We start from the raw sequence: 25199 nt of genomic DNA on the forward strand, positions 1-25199 counted from the left end.
ACTTACGATTTAGTGTAAAGAGCGAGGTATTAACCAGGGTACAAACCCCCTCGTACACATAATAAAAATATAAGAATATAAAAGTTTGTTACGTAAGTTAATTCTTAAGTTACGTATATTTTTTACTAATAAAAACGTTGTTGAATATTAAAAGTTCTAGTAGCCTTTTTAAGTAACCGAAAAATTGGAGGGCAGCTAGGCCTCCTTCCCCACCCCTTATTTCTCAAAATCGTCCGATCAAAACTAAGAGAAAGCCATTTAGCCAAAAAAAAAAATTAATATACTAATTTCATTTCAATAATTTATGTGCGGAGAGCCAAAATCAAACATGCATTAATTCAAAAACGTTCAGAAATTAAATAAAAAAAACTAGTTTTTTTAACTGAAAGTAAGGAGCGACATTAAAACTTAAAACGAACAGAAATTACTCCGTATATGAAATGGGTTGTCCCCTCCGCAGTCCCACGCTCTTTACGCTAAAGTTTTTAATTGTTTTAAAAAGTAGAATTGTGGCAAAGAGTCAAACTTTAGCGTAAAGAGCGAGGGACTACGGAGGGGACAACCCATTTCATATACGGAGTAATTTCTGTTCGTTTTAAGTTTTAATGTCGCTCCTTACTTTCAGTTAAAAAAACTAGTTTTTTTTATTTAATTTCTAGAAAGAAGGATCTCTTAAAATAATTTCTGAGTGGTGTGCCTATGAATTGTTTTCGGTACCCGACTGACTGACCGTATTTCTAACAGCAGGCTGTACGAAAAGTGTGGTTTAATCGCGCTTACTAGGGCTATAATGAGAAAGTGCTTAGATGAATATGGCACGTTCTGCTGATGAAGGATGACAGACTGCTAAATATTGTCCATTTCGGCCAACTATCTAGTTCTAGACGGAAAGCAGGTCGTCCTCGATTCGGATGGGAGATGTCCTTAAGAGAACATAAAAATGGGAACTTTCTGGGAGGGTGTAAAAAGGGAGGCTTTGAATAAAATAGAATGGAGGAGGAGCGTGTGCAGCTATGTTGGCCTCGTGTGCCGTGGTGCTGCGATGAGTTGTAGTAGTAGTAGTAGCAGTGTTTGGTTGGTTAACCACCGACGCAACTGACTATCTCCAGATAACAGTGATGTCTTCTGGTAACAGTGTTCTCTCCTGGTAATAGTGTTGTCTCCAGGAAACCTGTGTCTATTCCGTTTAATTACCGACAAAGCTGGTAGCTATCTTCAGATAACAGTGTTGTCTCCTGGTAACAGTGCTGTTTCTAGATAATTTGCGTCCATTCCTTTGGCTAACTACCTTCAAAGCTGGTAACTATCTCCAGATAACAGTTTTATATCCAGATAATTCGTGACTATTCAGTTGGCTAACTACCTTCACAGCTGGTAACTATCTCCAGATAAAAGTGTTGTATTCAGATAATTTGTGTCTACTCTGTTGGCTGAGTACCGACACAGCTGGTAACTATCAACACCAAACAGTGTTGTCTGCTGATAACAGTATTGTCTTCAAATAATTTGTGTCTATTCAGTTTGCTAACTACCGATACAGCTATCTACTACGTCGACACTCATATAATCAAGTCATGAATAACGCTGAGAGTCATGCCATAGAGAAGTAGGTTACAGATATAGGTTGAATGCAGAAAACCAATCGACACTACTAGGTACTTCTATCAGACATAACATCGAAATATCAAAGCTCTCATGGATAGATTTACCTTAGCAATCAACTTTTCACGATTGGTAATAACTAAGGTACTGGAAACTGTGTTACTGTCGGGTTCTTGCACAACAATTTATGCCAGGGAAAGGAACGGGGGCCAATTTCAAAGGCTGGAAGAATATTTTGAAAAAAGTATAAAAATAGGTGATTTATGTGAAAACTGTTAGATATTTTTGAATGATGATGACAAACCTGAGTTAATTAGTTGGGGAAAATGGGGCTGAATACTCCTCTCTAAGCTTATGTACTCTTTTACTGTTACGGTACGTGGTTCAAAAGTATATTATAAATGGTTCAAAAATATTTTTGGAGCTCCAGATTGAATGCAATCTTTAAAAACAGCAGCACATACTTATTCGGCGGCGTATTAATTGAAACGCTACAACATAACAACGTTATTGTAATAATGTTACAGAACGTGAAATCAACATTAATCACATATATTCCACTGAAAACTGCTTATCCCGCTTTCTAAGGCTATAATGAGAGAAAGGTTGAAATGGCTAGGGCATGTTCAGCGAATCAAGAGTGACAGATTGTTAAAGAATGTCCTTTTCGGCCTACAGTCTAGGGCCAAACGAAAAGCAAACGTTCCCCGGTTAGGATTTGAGGATATCGTAAGGGGATATTTAAGAGAAAAGGGAACCTCTTGGGAAGGTGTAAGGAGGGAGGCGTCGAATAGGTTTGGATGGATGCGGATCGTACGTAGAAAACTCCACTTTAAGCATTTACCGCATCTAGTTGGTTTGATCAATGATTTCATTCCGCATAGTTTCTTATAAGCCATTATAATTTTTTTATAATTAAACTATAATTTATAATTTATTATTTATAATCTATTATAATTTTATAATTTATAATATTATAATTATTTTAATATAATTGTTTCTTATTGAGATGTTGCCTCAAGGCTCCCGCTGTTAAACTCCTTCACTTGGTTAGGTGTCAGCGTGTGAGAAATTTTAGTTGATGGCATAAGATATATGATCAGCATTTTGAAATTATTTATCTTGAAATAAATTACTGCAATCCATAGGGAATGATAGATTTTGTTTCCCAGCCACACAGTCAGAGAGTGGAACTCCAAACCCTTGTGCATGAATGTTATATAATTCTCCGATGTATTGAGTACAGTCATGGATTTATATAGTACGATTTTTGCCTTCTGAGAGATACTACATTTCAGTGTTAGTTGTACTGGTCATAGTTCTAGCAATAATTATAATTTAACTATCAGATGGTTATTCATATTGATGCATATAGTAAAACCAAAATGGTTCCAAACCTTCCCCCTTAGCTGTATGTTTTAAAAGACTAAACTGAAAATCTTAAGGTTCACATATAATTGGAAGGGGGGCAGGGGTGGATCTAGAGCAAACTCTTGGGGGGAATGTGACAAGGGTGCCAATAAGTAAAATCTTGGGGGCCCAATGTGACAGGAGAACCAATAACTGACCAGATTGACAAATTTATTTTAAAAAGAATTAAAAACAAGGAATGAGGGCGCCACAAAAATTTTGGGGGGCTCAGGGCCCCCTGCCTCCTATGGATCTGTCACTGGTGGGGGGATATCCTTTGGACCAATAAAGAAACGAAGTGCAAATAATACCACTGATTTTACATCCAGAAAAAAAATAATTGATCTGGATATGTCTTTCTTCAAATAAAGGGCCTTGGCTCCATCTTGGTAAATTCAGTTAATATTTAACATCTTTGAAAAGTCGTTTTCTGTCACATCTTTTTTTTTCTCTATAAATACACCTACGAATAAAACGGAATGCCGTTAATATCGTCAAAACATAATACCAAATACTTTACTATTGGCATATATAGATGAAAAAACTGATTAGGGTGAATGAGGGTCAAGGCTACAATATTATAGGATAAGCTGTAGCTTCAAAGGTTTACAAATCTTTTTGTGGATTAATAAAGTTGTTTTTTATCAATTAGGATAAAAAATACAGGGTAGATTGGACAAAATTTGCCCATCAAAAACATCTCATTGGAAATCCTGAAATTTGATGTTCTCTAGATACCTCTCAGAATAAGAAATGCCTGAGGTTTTTTTCAGATCTTTATTCTTCAAATTTTCTCATAATCTATATTATGGACAAAATGTCCGAACCAGCCCCACCTAGTGGGGTTAGATCAGACGTGCTGTAGCTTGAACCGGACAAGCTAAAAAAAAATTGTCATAAAACTACCGGCGGTCCTGTAAAAACGGTAATTTCGTCCATAAAACATTTTTTTTTTACTTCAAAATAACAAAATTATAAGCTTGGTTTGTTAAGATATATTGTGTTTTGAAAAAATCAAATTCCTAGCGAAAGCTTTGAGGCCCTCTGCTAACTCCTCCACAGGAAAAAGTTTTTGCAGATAGGAGCTTCCAAGCTCGACAGCCCGGTTCTCTGATAGGCTGAATCTGATGGTGTGATTTTCATTAAGATTCTATGAATTATAGAGGGTGCTTTTCTCTTTTTCCGAAAATAAGACAAATTTTCTCAGACTCGTAGCGTTTGATAATTAAGACTAAACTTGATGAAATTAGCATGAAAATCCGATTATTCTGATATATCTTTTGGTTCCGTTTTTTAGATTTTTGGTTACTATTGAGCCAGGTTGCTCCTTACTTGCTGTTCGTTACGACCAAATATTTGATAAAGAGATATTTATTCATTCACAATAAAAGAACAATAATAAGCAATAAAAGAATATACGTCATTATTTACCCCCGCAACGCTCCGAAATGCAAATGCAAGAGAAATGCAACAGAAATGCAAAGAGTAATACTTATTCTATGGTTACGCGTTTTCATGTAATCTTTTTACTTTTTAGCATTACAAATTAAATGAAATGCCTTACAAATTACAGCGTTTGCGGGTTTATTTTGACAAGTCATCGTGAGTCAACCCTAAAAAGTCAAGCTTCGTTTGCCAAGTAACCGCTTGGTGGTTATAAAATTCGTCTTAGTGTGAATAAAATGATTGATTGAGCTTACATAATCTAGTTTATCATATTGGGTGAGCGATTCCGCGCCTTACTCCCGATAAAAATAAAAACAGAGTATGTAAGAAATTAAGCAAGCGCAGTATGCCTTTCGAAAAGACCGTCTTATTCGAGATTTTGCCCCTTCCCCTTCCTTGGAAAAAGTACAGGTGCCAGTGTGTGGTATGATAGAAGTGCATTGTCATCTAGCCGCTTAAGTATCTTTAAGAACTTCTTCTAAAATGGCAGTTGACTAATTTAAGCTTTACATTTGCATCACTAAGTAGCACGACTAATAAAATCCATTATCATTCTGTTTGCGCCTGTAATCACAACTTTCCTTTTGAAATAATTTTCTAAATGTAGTCACTTCTGGGTAATGCCCAAGCCAAATTATAGTCACACTAGGTGATAAAGTCAAAATTAAAGACGACTGCAGCGCCAATTACCTGTCCTGTTCGTAATCGCTCGTGTTTGACATTGTTCAACTTTAAGAATAAAGTTTGTAATTGACCAATCAGAGTTCACTTGACCGATCACACCAAAAAACAAGAAGAACAATAGGGAACAATGGAAAGGCAGTGTGGTCTTCGTCGCTATTTAAATAATACTTAAGGTAAAAGTGTGGCATAGGGACAAGATGCAAAGATATAGTGTTAGTTCACAACAGTTGGAAGCGAAATAGTGTTGACACAAGTTTTTCAAAACAGTGTTTTTCCTCTTCCCCTTTTAATTTCCTCTTCTGTAGAATGTTAAATCAAGGAAAAAAAAGTTATTCATAAAAATTAGCAATATTTATTGACCGGTATGACTATGGTGTGGCTTGGGTATAATTACTTTTAGAATTTGAGCTTATTAGACCCAAGGAAATTGGTGAAGCTTTGAATATCCTTGCGTTTGTTGAGCCTTTGGATTGCGGTAAATTATTAAAAAGGCAACGGAAAATTGATCTACCCTCAATGATGCAATGGTGCAGATGGTGCAATGGTGCAGATGGTTGCTCAATGGTGCAGATTCACAAAAATTTAGGGGAAGGAGCAAAAATGTTTTTTGTTTTTTTTATAAAAAAAAACGATAACACAAAAACGGTGTATTTTTGTAAATGTAAGAAGGGGGAATTATTCTTTTTCTTTAAAAGTAAAATCGCAAAAAAGGAAGATGTAGGGTCAAATACTGAAAGAAGATTGGCTTTTTTTTTATTTATTTTAGGCACAAGACACAACCTTCCCTGAAAATTGCAATCGAAAACTAAGGTAGGAGGTAATTTTAAAAATGAGAATTTAAAAAAATCACAATATATAGGGGGCTAATGTCTACTCGTCCCCTTCAGGATACCTGTTTCTACCCTTATTCGGGCATAAAAAGTTAAACAATAAAAATTATACAATTCACGAGCTCTAAGCGAGAGCAGTGCGTAGTCATAACCATTCAGGTTTGTTTATTTTTCAATCATATATACATAGCACATTAAACATACAAATGTGGCAGAGAGACAAGCTCGTTTTGAAGTGTTATTAAATAAAAAAAAACAAGTTTTTTTTAACTAAAAGTAAGGAGCGACATTAAAACTTAAAACGAACACAAAGTGCTCCGTATACGAAAGGGGCTGTTCCCTCCTCAACGCCCCGCTCTTTACGCTGAAGTTTGACTCTTTATCGCGACTCTACTTTTTAAAAGAGTAAAAAACTTTAGCGTAAAGAGCGGGGCGTTGAGGAGGGAACAGCCCCTTTCGTGTACGGAGTAATTTTGTTCATTTTAAGTTTTAATGTCGCTCCTTACTTTTAGCTTAAAAACTTGTTTTTTTATTTAATTTCTAAACGAAATTTTTAATTTCGAAATTAAAATAATAGTTAAAACGAAATTTGCATATTAATTTTCTCTTTGGCTAAATGGCTTTCTCATAGTTTTGATCGGACGATTTTGAGAAAAAAGGAGCAGGAGAGGAGGCCTAGTTGCCCTCCAATTTTTGGGTTACTTAAAAAGGCAACTATAACTTTTAATTTTTTACGAACGTTTTCATTAGTCAAAAATTTACATAACTTACGAATTAACTTACGTAACGAACTGCTATATTCGTATTTTTTTATTAAGTATATGAGGGGGTTCGCCCCCTCGTCAATACCTCGCTTTTTACACTAAAGCTTAAATTTTGTCCCAGTTCCTTAAGAATCACCCCTGAATCACAAAGGCCGTAGAATAAATAGTTGAAATTACTAAAAATACTTCCGCGTAAAAAGTGAGGTATTAGGAGGAGGTGAACCTCTCATATGCGTAATAATTTCTGTTCGTTTTGTTTCAATGCTGCTCCCTTCTTTCAATTGAAAAAAAAACTTTTCTTATTTATTTTTTCATTTTTTTAATAATGCTAGAAAATCCTGCGCCCCCTTCAACGAAATTCTCTTCCCCCATGAAAAAATCCTCCGTGGAAAGATCCCCCCACGTAACCTCCTCCCCTCAACCCCTCCCCCAACCAAAAAATCCCCCAGAAAACGTCTGTACACTTCCCAATAAGCATTACTATATGTAAAGAATGGTCATAGTTTGTAACTTGCAGTCCCTCCCACGGGGACTCTGGGGGAATAAGTCTTCCCCGAAGACATAGTTATTAGGTTTTTCGACTATGCTGAATAAAATAGCTATATCAGAATTTTCATATGGTGACTTTTAGAAAAAAATGAGCGTGGGAGGGGGCCTTGGTGCCCTCCAATTTTTTGGTCACTTAAAAAGGACACTAGAACTTTTGATTTCCGTTAGAATGATCCCTATCGCGGCATTCTAGGACCACTAGGTCAATACGATCACCCCTAGGGAAAAAACAAACAAACAAATAAACACGCATCCATGATCTGTCTTCTGGCAAAAAATACAAAATTCCATATTTTTATATATAGGAGTTTGAAACTTTTACAGTAGGGTTTTCTGATACGCTGAATCTGATGGTGTGATTTTCGTTAAGGTTTCATGGCTTTTAGGGGGTGTTTCCCCATATTTTCGAAAATAATGCAGATTTTCTCTGGCTCGTAACTTTTGATGGGTAAAACTAAACTTAATGAAACTTATATATTTGAAATCAGCATAAAAATACAATTCCTTTGATATATCTATTGGTATCAAAATTGCGTTTTTTTAGAGTTTCGGTTACTACTGAGCCGGGTCGCTCTTTACTTTATAGTTCGTTACCACAAACTGTTTGAAAAAGTTTGCTAGTGTGTTTTTTGCGAAATCTTCTGGTGGTATGTATTTCCCAGGGGCATATTTTCAGTATTAATCATTATTATTTAGATTCAACAGAACAATAATTGGTAATCAGGCAGAAACCCCTAAAACGCAAAACAATATATTTTTTATTGTATCTTGGAAACAAAATGCATTAGTATATTTTTATGTATAGAAAATTATTCTTGTTTCTTATGCATAGGTTTTGTGTTTTCAGTAAAGCGCTAGTTTTACTAAATCCTACAATCATAGAGGAATATCATCACTTAGTTTATTTGCGTTATTTTTAGTCTTTATTATTGAAAATAATGTTTTCCTTTGGAGCCCCCTCAATCAGTCGATTAGGGTCATTCCTGTCAGCAATGTAACATTTTTTATATTTTATTTTCTGATGAATAAAATATGACTCTGGGATTTAGAGAAATACTTGCTTATGAGAACCCCTGCATGTTCTTCATTTTTAAATACATATCCAAAGATGTAACTTCCCTTTTTAATAGGAGAAAATAATGGTTAATGGTTAGCCTCGATCAGTTGAACTGGGGGGTGGGGCCTGCCTGCAATGTAATTTTTGTCACTTTTAACTTTTTTTTCTCATGCGGGGTTCATCAATGTGGCATTGAAGCCACTCGTATTTTCTCCGATACTGATGAGAATAATTTACCTGAAAAAAAAAAATATCTCGGAAAATTTTAGTTTCTACTTCAAAGGTTTTTGTCATATGCGTGCTTACCATTTATTTGATCTAACTAATAATTTTTACAGTTGAGGAGCTACTGCACAAAACTATGGCTGATTGAAAATTTTGAATCATTATTTAAATTTTGGTTCAAAGTTAATTTGCAATTCAACGTTTTAGTTCTGAAGTAGAAAACCTTGGAAAAACTAAAAATGTTTCTTAAATTAACACTTAACAAGGCTATGTCGAATAAAAGTGATCAAAAGCAGGTTTACGAAAAAAACATTTTTTCCTGTTTATACCAGAAGCCTAAAGGCCAGCCAATATACATCATTGCAGAGGTTGCCTACAGTCAGTAGGTTTCAGTAAAAGCTTAAACATTTTAGAAGTATGATTTACTTTGTCTCACGGCTGGGAGATCGAGATGAATTTTCAGGGAACTTCTTTTTTGTGAGGGGGCTATGGAGAGTTACAACTTTGTCGTGAGGGTAATGGGCCAAGCAGTTTTTTTCTGGTCTTCAAGAAAGAGCACACGGTGCTCGGTACTTGGTGTCTCTGTAATTAGTGATGTTAATCATAAAGTAGTAATTTGAGGTTGTAAAATGTTAAGTATAAAATTATTTTAAATATGTCCAACATAACAAAGACAGATTCTGAAATGAATTTTGGTTATTCGAAATTGTGTTGAGATCATGTATAGAGTTGAGCTCGACAAGGAGTTGAAAACATGAAAAAGAGTTTTTTCTCGAAAGAGTACCAACCCTCACTGTCTTTTGAGCTCATCTAAATATTTAAGTTTAAGGAATTTGAACTTTGCTAGAATGGCTCAAAAGCTCCTCATAAGCTTGCACAAAAAATTGCCCATTGAGTATGGCACGAGAGCTTATTTAATGGAGAGGCGGAAGGGGAAATTCAACAAAACTGAAGAAGTAAAAAACACGTTAATATATTGAGAAATTATGCAATTTTGGAGAGTCTAGGCCTTTATTCTTTCCACTGATCAGGCTGGGGCGTTAATTCACAAAATGTAGGGGGGGGCAGGTTTTTATGAAAATACCTTAAGAAATGTTTTTTTTTTTTAATCTAAGAGAAAACTGCTCCTCTCCATTTGACTCCCCTTTGAATACGAACCAGAATGAGAATGATAGTTGCAAAAAAAAAAAACAATAGGAAAAAGAGTCTCATCCTTGGTATCAAACAATCATAAAATGGAGTATTCACATGGACATAGACCACATCCTTTTGATTAGACTTCCTGCAAACATCCGGAGTAGAGCGAGTTTTGATGTTTTGTTGTATATTTTCGGAAGTTATTTCAAGCTTAGCTCTGCAATCAAATCATGCTTCACTAGTTCTTATTTCACATCTTCCGGAGAAAAAAAGTCTTTAATAGACGAATATTCTGTTTGCTTCTATTTTGGATCACAGGGCAAAAAAAATGTTTTACGTCTGAATTTTTTTATTTAAAATCCACAAATCTTGAAGCATTGGCCAAAATTTACTATTACTACTACTACTACTACTAATAACTCACCGCAGCACCAAGCCGCCTGAGGCCAACACAGCAACGCACGCTCCTCCTCCAACCTAATCTATTCAAGGCCTCCGTCTTTACACTCTCCCAGGAAATTACAATTTCATTTAAATCTTTATTTGTGACATCCCCCCGCCCCAGACGAGGACAACCTGCTTTCAGTGTTGCCCTAGACGGTTGGCCAAAAAGGTCAATCTTCGGCAATCAAAATTTACTATTGGTATACTTTACTCAAAGTATATACTAAGTGATCTTCTTTAAAGATACTTTCTAGGAATATTTGCGATGATCCCGCTTAAAGTCTGACATACCAGTCGGAATTTGAATCGCGTCTTCTCTTGTTCGTTTCTGCTTGACGAGATTCGGCGGTTGTATATCAGAACAACTTCATACCTGTTTTGTGTCATCCTTTATACATCATGTCCCATGGCTGATAGAAATAAAATTGTACCATACCTGTATGCTCACATATGTCTGTTTCTTATCATACAAATATTTATAATTTTAGAGCTTCTTTGAAGCATTGTTATGGGAAAACGAAGAATTACTTAAAGCCCAATTTATTAATGCCGAGATTTGGCTAGCGCCTCAATCTGGACTGAACCAAAACCGAAATTTAATCGAATTGAACTTAGTTATGGCTGGACCAATTACAATCTTACATATAATTTTCTGATTGGCAAGTACCCAAACCTTATTTGGATAATAAATGGAATAGTGGAAAAATAACATTAAACGGAAAAGTGAAATAAAAAATAGATTGAAATACTTAGAGGAGCTACTGGATCTCGCCAGACTAGGCTACTGCTTCTGCTACTAACAATTCACTGCAGCACCAAGCCCCCTGAGGCCAACACAGCTACGCACTCTCCTTCTCCGTCCCAATCTATTCAAAGCCTCTCTCTTTAAACCCTCCCAGGAAGTTCCCATTTCCCTTAAATCTTTCCTTACATCATAGCTATAAGGGGTTGACCTGCTTTTCGTTTGGCCCTACACGGTTGGGGAACAATGACAATCTCTGGCAATCTGTCGTCTTTAATCCGTAGCTCTTGTCCTAGTCCTCTCAGCCTTTCTCTCATTATAGCCCTAGAAAGTGGCATTAAACCACATTTTTGATTTAGCTTACTATTTGAGATACGGTTAGCCAGTCAGTTAATAAAAACAATCCGTAGGTATTTTCTCTTGAAAATACCTAGCAAATCTTCCTCCGTTTTTCAGAGCGCCCATAGTTCAGAACCATATTTGACCACAAGGGCAATTATACGACAAGTCAAACAAGAACTAAGCTAGACCCGAGATGGGGTAATTACGGTATTACTCGATGTCAGTGTTTAAATTATCTATTGCGAATGGTTAAATATGATTACTAGCATCAGCTAGCATTGAGTTTCGGAATGGACCGAATCTTGCTAGTAAAATACCATTGTGAATGGGCCTTTAGATGCCTATTATAAAGTACCAAGGAATCCGATTGGTTGAATTAGTTAAGTGGATGCTAGCACAGCGTTATATATCTTAAATAATTTTATTTTTAACGAAAAAAGACTTCTATACACATTAGCCTATACAATTTTTTGTAGTAGGCCAGCAGGCGCCAGATTTAACGTGGGTAAAAAATCAGCAAAATAAGGCTAAAATCTTATGACACCAAACTACCTAAGAGGGTGTACCTTTTCTTTGAAGTTGCAGTTACCTTTAACAACCAATATACTGTTAAGTTTTGAGTTTTTACTTAAAATTTAACTTTCTAGTTTCGCTTATTTATTTTTATGGTATAAATTATTATTATATTATTATATATATTATATTATATATTATATTATATATATTATTATTATATATTATTATTATATTATTATTATTTTATGGTATATATATTACGCGACAAGCTGACGGAGGTTTGGTACTGTATTAAGGTTTCACGATTTGAAACAGCCAAAAAAAAACCTTAGGTGAATGTGATTTTCGGGTATAAATAGACCTAAGATGAATCCAGGGGACAAGCAATGTTTCATTTTGATGACCTTGGTATTTGGAATAAACTTCTGTTAAGATGGTATTCTGTTAAAACGTTACAGAATCGTTAAATGTTAAAACGTTTGACATAATCTGCTGAAATGTTCAGGTAAGATATTCAATGATTTAAGATTGCAAGGAGTCTATTCGTGATTTTGCCAGAAGTCAACCCGGATTTGGGTTTTAGCATAAATTAAGGTTAGGCTATTATCCCTTACATTTCCCTAATATTATGTTTTAAATACCTTTAATGTTTTTTTTTTATTCTTGTCATATATCTGAGGTAAGAGACATTTATTATTTTGTAGGGCCGTAAATTACGTAGTGCTGCAAAAAGAGCTGAATTATATAAAAGAATTGCAACTTTAAAACATAAAAAAAATTTTGGTCGGAGGAATGATACCCACTGGTATGGTCAAGGGGGATCCAACTTCAAGAAGAATAAAGTTACACCACTTCAGAAATATGAGTCTGTTCCAAACCTTGGCCTCTCTCTCCTAGAAAATATTTTCAGGCTCGTCCAGTCTTCTGGAAAAAGTTTCACGTGCCCTTGATTATGAGGAAAGGAATTATTGCAAAAATGGCCATAAAATATAAAGATGACAAAGATTAATCTTGCACAAGAGATAAATAAACGTTTTTGTTACACTTATTTGAAAAAAAAATCATTTCAAACGGGCATGTACAGACATGCTTGCTGCGTGTGCAGGCACCGTTGCCAGACACTGGCAGCTTTAGGAGTATTTCAAATGGCTAAAAGTTCAACAACTCGTCCCGTCACAAAGGATGAATCGCTTTAATTTTTAGTTCATTTGGCTACTAAAACATTATGCTAGCACAATTAACATTACACCTCTTTAGCTTCAGAAAAAGACGCATCATCATTAAGGTTCAACGCCCAGGGATAATAGAAAGAATTTCGATTATCCTCCTCGAGCAGTTTTAGAAGCTTTTAATGAATGACGCCGGATCAAAAGAAGTTATAACAGATGTTCACCACGTAATTGCTGTCTTGTACATCTGCCCTCCAAGATTTGACTGTGGCGTAACCCTTTTTTTTTTCCAGACATGCTTCATTGCCCATAAGCAAACTTACTGTTATATGTCATTTTTTTGTTGAAAGTAAGATGTAAGAATGTTGGGTGTGAATTAGAACTTATGAACTAATAACCTTTTCAAACAACTGTTCTTTGTTGATGATTGGAACTTGTATTCTATACTCCTGTTGATCAGGATTATTGCTCGGGGGTGGTTTGTTTTTGGTGAATATTCTGCAATCCCTTTTTGTGGTGGAAAGCTTGCCTGTGAGACATCTGACGTAGAAAGACGTTCTGATCTCCCTTTATGAGGAGGAATGACGTTCATACTACAGAGTTGATGCAGATTTTGCCGTTCTTAAGAATTAAATGAGTAAGTAATCGGACAGTTTGAAGCTAGAAAATAATTCTAACTTAATAATGTTCAGAACAATTTTATCTAACACAATTTGCATGCTATACCTTACTCCACCTCCCTAATGTGCAAATATATAGCCCAAATTTGTTTCTAAAATATTATATTTTTATCGTATTTTTTGATATTTCATTAGGATTGCGTCAAAGAAACAGGTTCTAATTAAATGAAGCACTTGAGTGTTTGACGTATAAGAAGTAGCAAAAAAAAAAAAAATCGTAATTCGCTAAAAAAAAAAAAACTTCGATAAAAATAAGATGCACTAAAAATTCAAGTTTGACAGAGTTTTAGCGATCAAACCACATAAATGCTTAGCTATGATCTCATAAATCATTTTTAACGATTTCTGGCGCTCCATTCGGGGACAACTTGCTTTTCGCTGGGCCCAGTCGGGTTGCCGGAAAGCCCATCTACTGGCAACCCATCAATATATATCCGAAAAACATGATTTCAACATCTTGACATATATATCGTTGATTGTAGTCCTAGAAAGAGAGATTAGATTACATTTTTCATATAGCGTATTGCTTGACACAAAGTCGTTCAAACGAGTGTGTAATAAGTCCATAATGGTATAAAACGTACCTGCAGCTAGGAAAGGCTTTTTTTCACTTTCATTTTTGGCGTTACTTTCTTGTTTCTTCTTGTTGCAAAAACTGTTTTCAATTTGTTCTTTAGTCTACACAAATTCTCGTTTTTGCTTATGATGGTTTGCTGTTTTGACATGCATAAGGTAACATCTCATTTATTTATAGCAGAGAAGAAACTAGGACAATTTTTTTGCAAATTATACAGATTTCATCCCCCCTTAAAAATATTCGCTGCTATACTTTTTATACCCTTTATAATTTCACCAATTACACTTATCTCACACGATAAGGAAGATGCAGCGTCTGTTTGCGTAATTTGGCCTCAATTTGAGCCCAATTCAAAACCCCACCACTAGACAGTCTTGTTCAAGAAATTCAGTTGCCCTTTTCGTAAATTACATTTGTTTGCCTATCGTATATACCCCCCCGAGAAAAAACAATTATGAATAATATGAATAGCTTTTAAAGCACTGAACTATGAGACATCTTAATTGAGGCGGTGAAGGTAGTCCACGTTACTTAGGACACCACAGGAAACCTGTAGCCTAGATTCGGACGAAAAAACCATAAAATATTAAAAATATAATTAAAAAAAGAAGAAAACGAGGGTGACTTTCAGCCAGACGAAAAAAAAGAAGCGAAAAACCAAAATATATGTTTCGGTAAGGGCCTCTCAGCGCCAAGCCGTCCTCAACGCTAAGACGGTACGTATAGCCAGTGTGGTCTTGAAAGGAACCTGTATCTCAGCTGACAGAGATGGTGCGAGGTTTGACACAGAGCCGTATAGGCATAGGAAATTTGCAAAATTTGATCAAAGCTGAATTGGGGAATCTTAGACCCATCAGAAATTGGCTCCTAGAAATTTAAAAGGGATATAGATTTTGTTTTATCTTATGGCTCAAATAGACCATTTAAGGCTCTAAACGATTCCGGTTTAGAATGATTCTCTATAAGCATATTTCCCTTCTGAGACTAATTCCTTTTGAGATTTCTACCATGGACGAGTAACTCCTATATCATGCGTAATTATGGTGTGTACGATCCAACAGTCTGTGTTAACCATATCGCCAAGAATTTTCTGAAAAACGCCAAGGGAGGAGGGAACTCGTGGTTAGCCATACTGTGCCAGTAGTTTTGCTAATATACATAATGTGTAAATAAATTTGATGATGTCCCCTAGTGTGACTTTCCTTTTCTTTTTCCTTTGTTATACTCCGTTTTAATTCCTGTGAATTTTCGGACAATAAAACTGCTTACTTACTTACTTACTTTAAGAGTTAAGAAAGCTGTGTTTTCCATTCTTGTTTTCGTCTTTTATTAGGCTATAAAAATACTATTATTCTTTTTTCTAGTTTATTTTTTGTTTTATCTTTTGTTTTTCTTTCCTCCTGTATTTTTGGCCATATAGCCATGTGTGTTTGTGAGGGGGGGGGGGGGTAATTTGATGTTTGATGTTACATTTTTTTTTATAACAAAATGTCTCATCTTTCTGGAGAAAAAGAAAATGACGCAAACTTCAGAAGAACTTTTCTTCTCTGTGTCACCATCTCTATAAAAGAAAAGTTTCCAATTTCCATCTTTTACGGTTACCGAGCTTCAACCTGTTGATAAAAATAAAAAAAAGAAATAATTAATAGGGCTGCTCTGCAAACAATATACAATAAGTCAAACGAAATAATCACAAACTATAATAAATTAATATATTTAACCTGAAACGAAAATAAATTATAATGAATTATATATTAAAACTTAAAACGAACAGCTATTATCAGAAATAAAGAACCGGCTACTTAACCCTCTCCCGTCCTAACCCCACGTCACTCCTTCTCCATTGAATGATAAAAATATTGTTTAAAAAGGTGCCAATTGACGCTTTAAACGTTTTATGTAACTATCGATTCTCTGTGCTTTTCAATGAAGGGAAGAAATAATGATAAAAATGTGTCTTCTTTTGAAAGAGTAAACTAAAGTGATTATCACGCGTAAATTTATTCTAGAAAATGCTTTTTTTCATCTGGAAACTTAATCAATATTCTGATATTTTTTTTGTCATGTTATGATGAGAAAATGTCTCAAATACATATTGTTTTCAGTAAAGTGCAATTAAACACTCAAGTCTCAAATTTTTTTTGGGTAATTTGTGTTCGTTTTAAGTCAGCTAAATTAATTCAAGATAATTAATGCTTGTTTTAAGCATCAATTCTTCACTGATAGTAAATTTGTTCGTTCTGGCTTTAACAATTTCTAATTAAATCTAAAAAAAAAATGAAATCTTTAAAGAACCATGGACAGTAAAAATGGAATCTGATTCTGAATTGGTTAAGTGGGAACTTACACAAACATACACGTCTAAGAAAGAAAGAAAAACCCAGGAACCCAATTTTAACGAAAAAGACGTTCAGACGCAGTTATGTTGTTTTAAGGCTGGCAGTCTTAGAGTTTGAAAATAAGGAACGCGTGGAAAAAATCAGCCGAAAATGAGCGAAAAATATTTATTTTCATGGAGCTCTAGAAACTGCAACTTTCCTGATTACTGTAGCTAAAGAAAAACACTGTCATAAATCTAAACTATGCGTTAATATGGCTATTATTGAATTAAAGGTATTAATATTGACTATTGACGTATCATTTGAATCCTTATTTTCTTTTGATTCAAACAATATAACTTTTATTGGTTAATTTTTGTATATTTCCATTAGCCTTTATTTGTCAAATAGCCTTATTGATCATGATTGTTTTATCGTCCTCGACAATCGCATTCAGATAAATTGGGTGTTACATCTGTTTGGTCGGGCTTGTTGGTAAATTGAATTTAAAAAAAAAAAAAGTTTTTTCAGCTGAAAGTAATTCACAACATTAAAGTTCAAAACGAAAAGAAACTATTCCTTATATGAAGGGGTTGCCCCTTCCTTAATATCATTCTTTTCGCGTTAAAGTTCTTAGCACTTTAAAAAAAATTCCTATTCAAATTAAGCAGCCCTTGTGTTTTAGGAGTTATTCTAAAAAAATTGGGAGTTTAGCGACTAAGAGAAAGGTATAGAGGAGAAGACGACCCCTTCATATTCGGAATAATTTCTGTTCGTTTTTAGTTTTAATGCTGCTCCTTACTTTCAGTTGAAAAAACCCGTTTTTTATTTAATTATAGATCGTTTTCCAATAATGCCAATAAATCTGGCTCACCCTCCATGAAAAATTCCGTCCCCTCCAGCAAAAATCCTCCTTGGAAGGTTTCTCCGACGTAAAATACACACCCCCGTAAAATCTCTTCCGGACAATTCCGTCCTCGCAGAAAATTTCCCCCTCCCCGTAAAATTCTTGCAGAAGATTTTGCCTGAAAAATTATCCTTAGCATTATTTCAATTGAAAAAGACTAAGTTCTAATGGTTTTTCGATCCCTCCGGAAATAACCCCTTCTGTGGAAATTATTTCCTGGAAATCCAAACACGCAGGAAACTTCTCTTGGACAATTCCTCTAGAATATCTCCAAATGCAAGTGAATAGGCAATGACAAAGGATTTCCCCTTGCCCTCAGTAATTTCACTCCACATGGAAATTTATCCCCATGGAAACACTTCTGAGCACAAAATATTCCCTCCTTCCAAAAAAATTGTCTGCATACTTCATAATATCAATTACTATACGTAAACAATGTGTATATTTTATTGCTTAAAGACCTACCCCTAAGGACTGGGGGGGGGTCATGTTATCTCCAAAGGCATTGCTTTTCGCAATTTTCAACTATGCTAAACAAATGACTGTCTCAAAATTTTGATTGGATCATCTAGGGGAATAGGGTGTGGGAGGGGTTTAATTGCCCTCCAATATTTTTGTTCCCTTATAAAGGGCACTAGAACTTTTGATTTCCATTCAAATGAGCCCTCTCCTGATGTTCTACGGCCATTGGGTCGATACGATCACTCTTGGGGATAAAAAACAAAATAAACACGAATCCGTGACCTTTTTTCTGGCAAAAAGTACAAAAAAAATACAATACACATTTGTAAAGATAAGAGCTTGAAACCTCTACAAGAGGGTTCTTTTATACGCTGAATCTGATGGTGGGATTTTCATTAAGATTCCTTGAATTTTACGAGGCGTATCTTCCCCCTTTTCGAAAATCAGTTAAATTTTAATGAATCTTAAATATTTGAAATCAGCATAATAAGCCGATTTTTTTGTATATATTTATTGCTATCAAAATTTGTTTTTTTAGAGTTTCGATTACTATTGAAGTTTTGCTTCTTACTTACAATTCGTGGTATTGTCTGCGTATTCCCTTTTACGATTACAATTGGAAACAATAAAGAGAAGCGACGCAACGAAAAAATCTGTATAAATGTATAACGAGCAAAATTAGATAGGCTGAATGTCCCGGTTTTGAGGTATGAATAGTATGAATTCATGGAGCCAGAAGGTTAAAAAGTCTTAATTTTGGATTTTCTCGGTATTTTAAAATCGCAAGTATCATAAACGTGTCCTTTTTTTCCGAAAATAGCCATTCTATTCTGGTTATAATACTTAAAATATAAACTGCTTTAGTTTAATAGATCTCTGTCCAATAAGAAAAATTTGCATTAAGTAATACCCTTTACTTTAACTGGGTGAACTCACTAAAACAGTGAACACATAATGCCACATCAATAATAGCATACCCTAATTTAGAGAAGGAAGTGGTGAAGTGTAATTAAGCTATTAGGTTATAATTGACCTTTGATACCACACAAACCAAACACAGCTGACAACTCATAATTGGTGTTTACCAGAAAGCTACATTCAAGAAAGTAAAGGGCTGGAGAACTGAATTACGTTGAACTTCCGATGCAAAATAACAGAATAAAGACAAAGAGGCAGCCGGAATTCAAACCGATTTTTTTTTTTCGGTTTTTTAAAGTAGTACTTTTGATAAGCCATTTTTATTGATAAGCTATTAAGGTAATTTAATTAAGGTAATTTAATTAAATTAAATTTAAGTAATTTAATTTAATTCCCTTAATCCTATTAAGGGAAGGGACATAAAAAAAAATTGCCACCTTAACTTCTGTTAGATAAATTCATAACTAAAAATTGCAGTTTTCAAAGATTTTTCTTCTGATTGTTTCATAGAAGGTCAGTACTACGTTTTTGTCAATGTTGCCACGTTGAATGGTGAAAATAAATAAGTGAAACTAATTATTTAAGTTTGACAGTGCTTTTCGTCCGCAAAATTCAAATATTAGAAATATGTCCATTCCCACAGTCGAGTACACCTTCAATTTTTTCAGCTGATGGGTGTCATAAGTTTAAGCTTGTAGGCCAGCTCACTAATTTTCAACCAACTTCTTTTTCCTTTTTTTTTTATTTGGAGCATACAACTACCAAGAACTACTTACCTGCATATGAAGGTCTTTTTCAATGAATAATGGATTTCTAACTTTTTATGATAAATATGGCTGTGTAAAACTCCCCTTAACTTGTTCAAACAGCCTCATTTTCCCTGTCGTCAATTTGAGAATGTTTTTTCTAATAAAAGGAAATTCAGTCATTATTTGGAGTGAAAATTCCACGTGAAAAAGATAAAAATCTTTTTCTGAACAAACAGCGCTTGGAATCTAAAACGGTCTTCTTTCGGCTTCAAAGGAAAATTTTTCTTTGGTTCATTTGCTTTCCATCTTCTTGTCACCAAACTAAAGCAGGTTTCAAACACTTCGTGGTAACGAAATGTAGTAAGGAGCGACCCGGCTCAATAGTAACCGAAACTCTAAAAAATGAAATATTGATATCAATAGTTACATCAAAAGAATCGCATTTTAATGCTGATTTTAATTATATAACTTTCATCAAGATTAGTCTTACCTATCAGAAGTTACGAGCCTGAGAAAATTTGCCTCATTTTAGAAAATAGGGGGAAACACCCCCTAGAAGTTATACAATCTTAACGAAAATCGCACCATCAGATTCAGCGTATCAGGAAACCTTATTGCAGAAGTTTCAAGATCCTATCTACAAAAATGTGGAATTTCGCATTTTTTGCCAGAAGACAAATCACGGATGCGTGTTTATTTGTTTTTTTTTGTGTTTTTTTTCCAGGGGTGATCGTATCGACCCAGTGGTGCTAGAATGTCGCGAGAGGGTTCATTCTAACGGAAATCAAAAGTTCTAGTGCCTTTTTCAAGTGACCAAAAAATCGGAGGGCACCTAGGCCCCCTCCCACGCTCATTTTCCCCCAAAGTCACCGGATCGAAGTTCTGAGATAGCAATTTTATTCACCATAGTCGAAAAATCGAATAACTATGTCTTTGGGGACAACTTACTCCCCCGCAGTCCCCGTGGGAGGGGTTGCAAGTTACAAACTTTGACCTCTGTTTACATATAGTAATGGTTACTGGGAAGTGTACGGACGTTTTCAGGGGGATTTTTTTGGTTTGGGAGGGAGAGTTGAGTTGGGGGGGGGGGGTTACGTGGGAGGATCTTTCCATGGAAAAACTTCTCATGGGGGAAGAGACTTTCAATGAAGGGGGCGCAGGATTTTTTAGCATTATTTAAAAAAACAATGAAAAATAAATATGAAAAGTTTTTTTCTACTGAAATTGAGGAGCAGCATTAAAACTTAAAACAAGCAGAAATTATTGCGCATATGAGGGGTTTACCTCCTCGTAATACCTCGCTCTTTACGCTAAAGTATCTTTAGTAATTTCAACTATTTATTCTACGGCCTTTGTGATTCAAGGGTCATTCTTAAGGAATTGGGACAGAATTTAAGCTTTAGTGTAAAGAGCGAGGTATCGACGAGGGGTGAACTCCCTCATATACGCAATAAAAACATACGAATTTAGAAGTTCGTTACGTAAGTTAATTCCTAAATTAGGCCTACGTATATTTTTTTACTAATGAAAATGTTCGTAAATAAATTAAAAGTTCTAGTTGCCTTTTTAAGTGATCAAAAAACTGGAGGGCAACTAGGCTTCCTCCCTCTCTCCTTTTTTCTCAAAATCTCCCGATTAAAACTATGAGAAAGCCATTTAGCCAAAAAAAAAAAAAATAATTTGCAAATTTCGTTTAATTATTTATGTGCGGAGAGCCAAGATCAAAACATGCATTAATTAAAAAACGTCCAGAAATTAAATAAAAAAACAAGTTTTTTTTTAAGTGAAAGTAAGGAGCAACATTAAAACTTAAAACGAACAGAAATTACTCCGTATATGAAAGGGGCTTTTCCTCCTCAACGCCCCGCTCTTTACGCTAAAGTTTTTTACTGTTTTAAGAAGTAGAGTTAAGAGAAAGAGTCAAACTTTAGCGTAAAGAGCGAGGCGTTGAGGAGGAAAAGCCCCTTTCATATACGGAGTAATTTCTGTTCGTTTTAAGTTTTAATGTCACTCCTTACTTTCATTTAAAAAAACTTGTTTTTTTTATTTAATTAGGTTCAGGACCATAGTGCTGAACTATGATATAGTACCTTAATAGTTGAATAATCTCAGAGAACAAACATAAATTCAAACGAAGACAATGTTCAGCTACTAGACTGCTAATGCTTATAGAATTTCTTAGACAGGACAATTTCTAGGACAAGTGACATCACTGTCTATCCTCTTTTTAAACAATGTATAAAATTCAAGGCCTTTGTAATTGACCTTAAATTTCTTAAGCAAGATCATAGATGAATAAGAAAACTTAGTCAGGGTAATTATGTTCTTTTTTTCATCGACGACCTCTCTCACACTAATGAAACCTCTGACTGAATATTATCCTTTTTTAGATTTATACAATGAAAAGTAATTAGTTTTGGCATAAAGCAAATAGCGGATTATTTGAATAATCATGGCGTGGGATATTATGCGGGAAGAAGATCTTGAAGTGGCTATCAAGGTATGTTTTATTTAAAATTATCAAGTAAGGCATGTAGAGTAGAATGTTTTCTTTACCAGACTGCTACCTATTAAGATATGTACCCAAGACTTTTGTGAGAGAGAGGGGGGGCTATCATACAAAACAGATTTATTTGATAATTTTAAAAAAGTACCCATGAATTCAAGAAAATTGAATTTAGATGAGGTTATGTCCCTCACACAATCTCTCCTGGTTATGTCCCTGTACCTACGTTATTATTATTTTTCTTTCATTATACGTTGCCTTTTGCACCGCCCCATTATTATTAATTGATTCACAATGCTAAAATCATTATTCCCCATTATTTTCTTTTGCCGTAAATCCCCTCAATTATAAACCCTTATGAAAAGACCAATAAACCAGTGGATTATTTAGTTATCTTTTTTTTATGGACAGTTATTTTGCTTAGCTCTAAATCCAAACAAATGCGAAATTTATGCAGGCTTTATGAAAAATATAAGAAATTAAGGGATAAACTGTAAAATTTTGACATTTTTGAAGAGCTTGAACTAAGACCTTGAATGTATTTTAATCTTCATATGAAAAGTGCATGCCTTTATTTTGAATTAGATTTGCAGAGTTTTTTGCTTATAGAAAATTTTATTAGACAGTAAATATGATGCGAGACTTGAATACATGTCATTGTTTCAAATTGGTTTTGTAATAGAAGCTAAAATATGAGTTCTCAGCATAATTGTTACGTGGGATGTTACTAGTAGCAATAAACCTTCAAGTGGCTATTACCGCAGGGGTGGCCAAACCTTGGCGCATGTGCCTAATCGCACTAGGTGATAACAAGTGGCATATGGCATCCTTGGATCCAGTGGCCTAATTTCGTCAAAATCCTGGGGGGGGGGAAGTTGGAGCAATTTGTCCCAAATCAAGAGAAAGTAACAAAGAAAACTGAAAAATGAGTAATATATAACCATAAAGGAAAATGTATGCTAGAGAAAACTAGCCTGTTCCTCTGGATACTTTAATTATGCAGGCTTATCTTAATTTTGACAAGAATCTTTGCATAAGCTAAATTTCAGCTGGGGGGGGGGAATTGAGGCCCGGAAGGAAACTTGGGTCTGGAAAGGCAGTACCCATCCGTTCCAATTGCAAATTGCTCCCCTGTTTGCATCTGTTAGTATCTTCTTTTTCTACGTGGAAATTGAAGATGAATCCTAGCAAATTCCAAATGCCAATATATTCATCATAGGTTTTAACCAGAGAGAAGGGGAAACGTATCGAGTTGGGTCTTCGGCGATGTAACACAGGAAGGTAAGGACCATTAGCACTACTCGAAGTGCAGCAACTGGTAACCTCATTGAAAAAGTAAAGAATTTCAGAGAATATCAGATAATTGATGCAATGAATACGCAATATTATGCAGTTAAGCCTGAAATGCCTCTAAAATGATAACGAGTTGACATTTTTTGTTTCCAAGAAATATTTGCAGCGCAGAATTAGTGTACACAAAATAAGCTAAGGCTGGCGAGAAAAATACTGTCAGGTTAAGTGAGTTTAAGCTGATGTGCCTACTACTACTAGTACTACTGCTGTTACATCTTCTACTACTGCTGCTACTATTACTACTATTACTAACAGCTTACTATAGCATCAAGTCAACTGAAGCCAACATAGCTACGCATGCTCTTCGTCCATTTTAATGTATTCAAAGCCTCCCTCTTTACACCTTCCCAAGAAGTTACAATTTAAGTTAAGCCCTTCCTAACAACCTCCTGCCACCACATTCATGGACTTTAAGCTTCTTACTTGGCCTTCGATGATTGACCAAAAGAACGATCTTTGGCAATCTGTCATCCTTCATCATTACAACTTCTCTTTTTGGTTTTTGCCATACTCTCTGCACTTTTAAGTACCTTAAAACAGGTATCCAGTAGCTTTGGGTCAAAAATGTTTCTGAACCCTAGATCAGTTATGGTCAAAAACCCCTAAAATTGTGTACCTTATTTGCATTATTTACGTTACATTCTCCCCTTGCATAGCTGATTAACGTTACATTGACAAAGGCGATGCAGAGGCAAAACTGCCTTTAGGCAATTACTTCATGCATCCAAAGCGAATTACTGTTTTGCTTCAAGTCCGTTATTAGATAAGTTTTACGATGAGATGTTTCGCTTTAAATTGGATGTGTTAGGCGATAATTTGATTAAACGATGTACCGATGTTTTCGCTTTCTATATTTGTTATAAAGATTTCGATATCTCCGATATTTTTTTTTTCTTTTTTTTTGCTAAAATGAATTAACTCTTCACTTTGCCCAAGTTCAATAACAAGAATTGTAATTAAAGAGTATTGTGCACACTTTTTTCCAAACATTGAATAATAAAAAAAAACAAGATTCGATGACATAAATGCTTACCATTAAAAATTTAGATTTGAAATTACACGGGCTCAGCCTCAGGATAAAGAAAAATAAACTACTGGCTATTTTTGGCTATTCAGAATCAGAGGCATTTCAATGTTTTCTGATGAGAATCGTTTTAGCCTTTTCGTGATTAAGCAAAAAAGCAGGTTTTTTCAACTGAAAGTAAGAATCAAAAAGGAAAAATTGAACTAATACGATAGAGGGAGGTCATCCCCTCCACAGTACCTCGCTCTTCCCGTTAAAGTTATTTAGAAAAAAGGAGAAAAAAGCAAAAAGCAGAATGTTCTAAGAGCAGAATTTTGTAAAGTTTGTAAATGTTTATTTTGTGAATTTTGTAAATGTTATTAAGAATGTTTAGAATGTTCTAATTTAACTAACCTTGTGTTTCACATTTTGTTCATAAATGATTGGGATATAAAGTCATACTTTAGCATAAAGAGCGAACTATTTAAGAGGGGGCATCTCCCACGTCCCACCAATGAAAATTCCGCAAGAAAAAATCGTCTATCAAAAATGTATGTTTACTTCCCAATTACAAATACTATTTGTAAGCAATAGGCCAATGGTTTTTCTTTTTTTGAATTAAATGAAAAAAGCAAGTTTTTTTTAACTGAAAGTAAGGAACAACAGTAAAGCTTAAAATGAACAGAAATTATTCCTTATATGAAAGGTGTTGTTCCCTCCTCAACGCCTCACTCTTTACGCTAAAATTTGACTCTGTCACAACTATACTTTGTAAATCAATAAAAACTTTAGAGTAAATGGTGAGGCGT

General features: G+C 34.9%; 2 protein-coding genes across 4 annotated transcripts in view; both read left to right on the plus strand.

Moving 5' to 3' along the window:
* Positions 1–15457, plus strand: part of LOC136033559 (uncharacterized) — a 108797-nt gene extending 93340 nt beyond the window's left edge. For both annotated transcript variants that reach the window (XR_010618942.1, XR_010618941.1), the window contains exon 15: positions 15174–15457. The gene's annotated coding sequence lies outside the window, so the exon portion shown is untranslated. The remainder of the gene's footprint in view (positions 1–15173) is intronic.
* Positions 1–25199, plus strand: part of LOC136033561 (ras-related protein Rab-23-like) — a 130608-nt gene that overhangs the window by 13537 nt on the left and 91872 nt on the right. Inside the window, exons 1-2 of one of the 2 annotated variants that reach the window (XM_065714316.1) lie at positions 13536–13554; positions 21919–22028. In XM_065714316.1, the coding sequence (XP_065570388.1) occupies positions 21981–22028 (48 nt within the window). In that variant the 5' untranslated portion in view covers positions 13536–13554; positions 21919–21980. Of the gene's footprint in view, positions 1–13535; positions 13555–21918; positions 22029–25199 lie in introns of those variants that run through there. The other variant, XM_065714315.1, reaches the window with a different exon arrangement.

The sequence above is a fragment of the Artemia franciscana genome, chromosome 12, assembly GCF_032884065.1.
Source record: "Artemia franciscana chromosome 12, ASM3288406v1, whole genome shotgun sequence".
Classification (NCBI taxonomy): Eukaryota; Metazoa; Arthropoda; class Branchiopoda; order Anostraca; family Artemiidae; genus Artemia; species Artemia franciscana.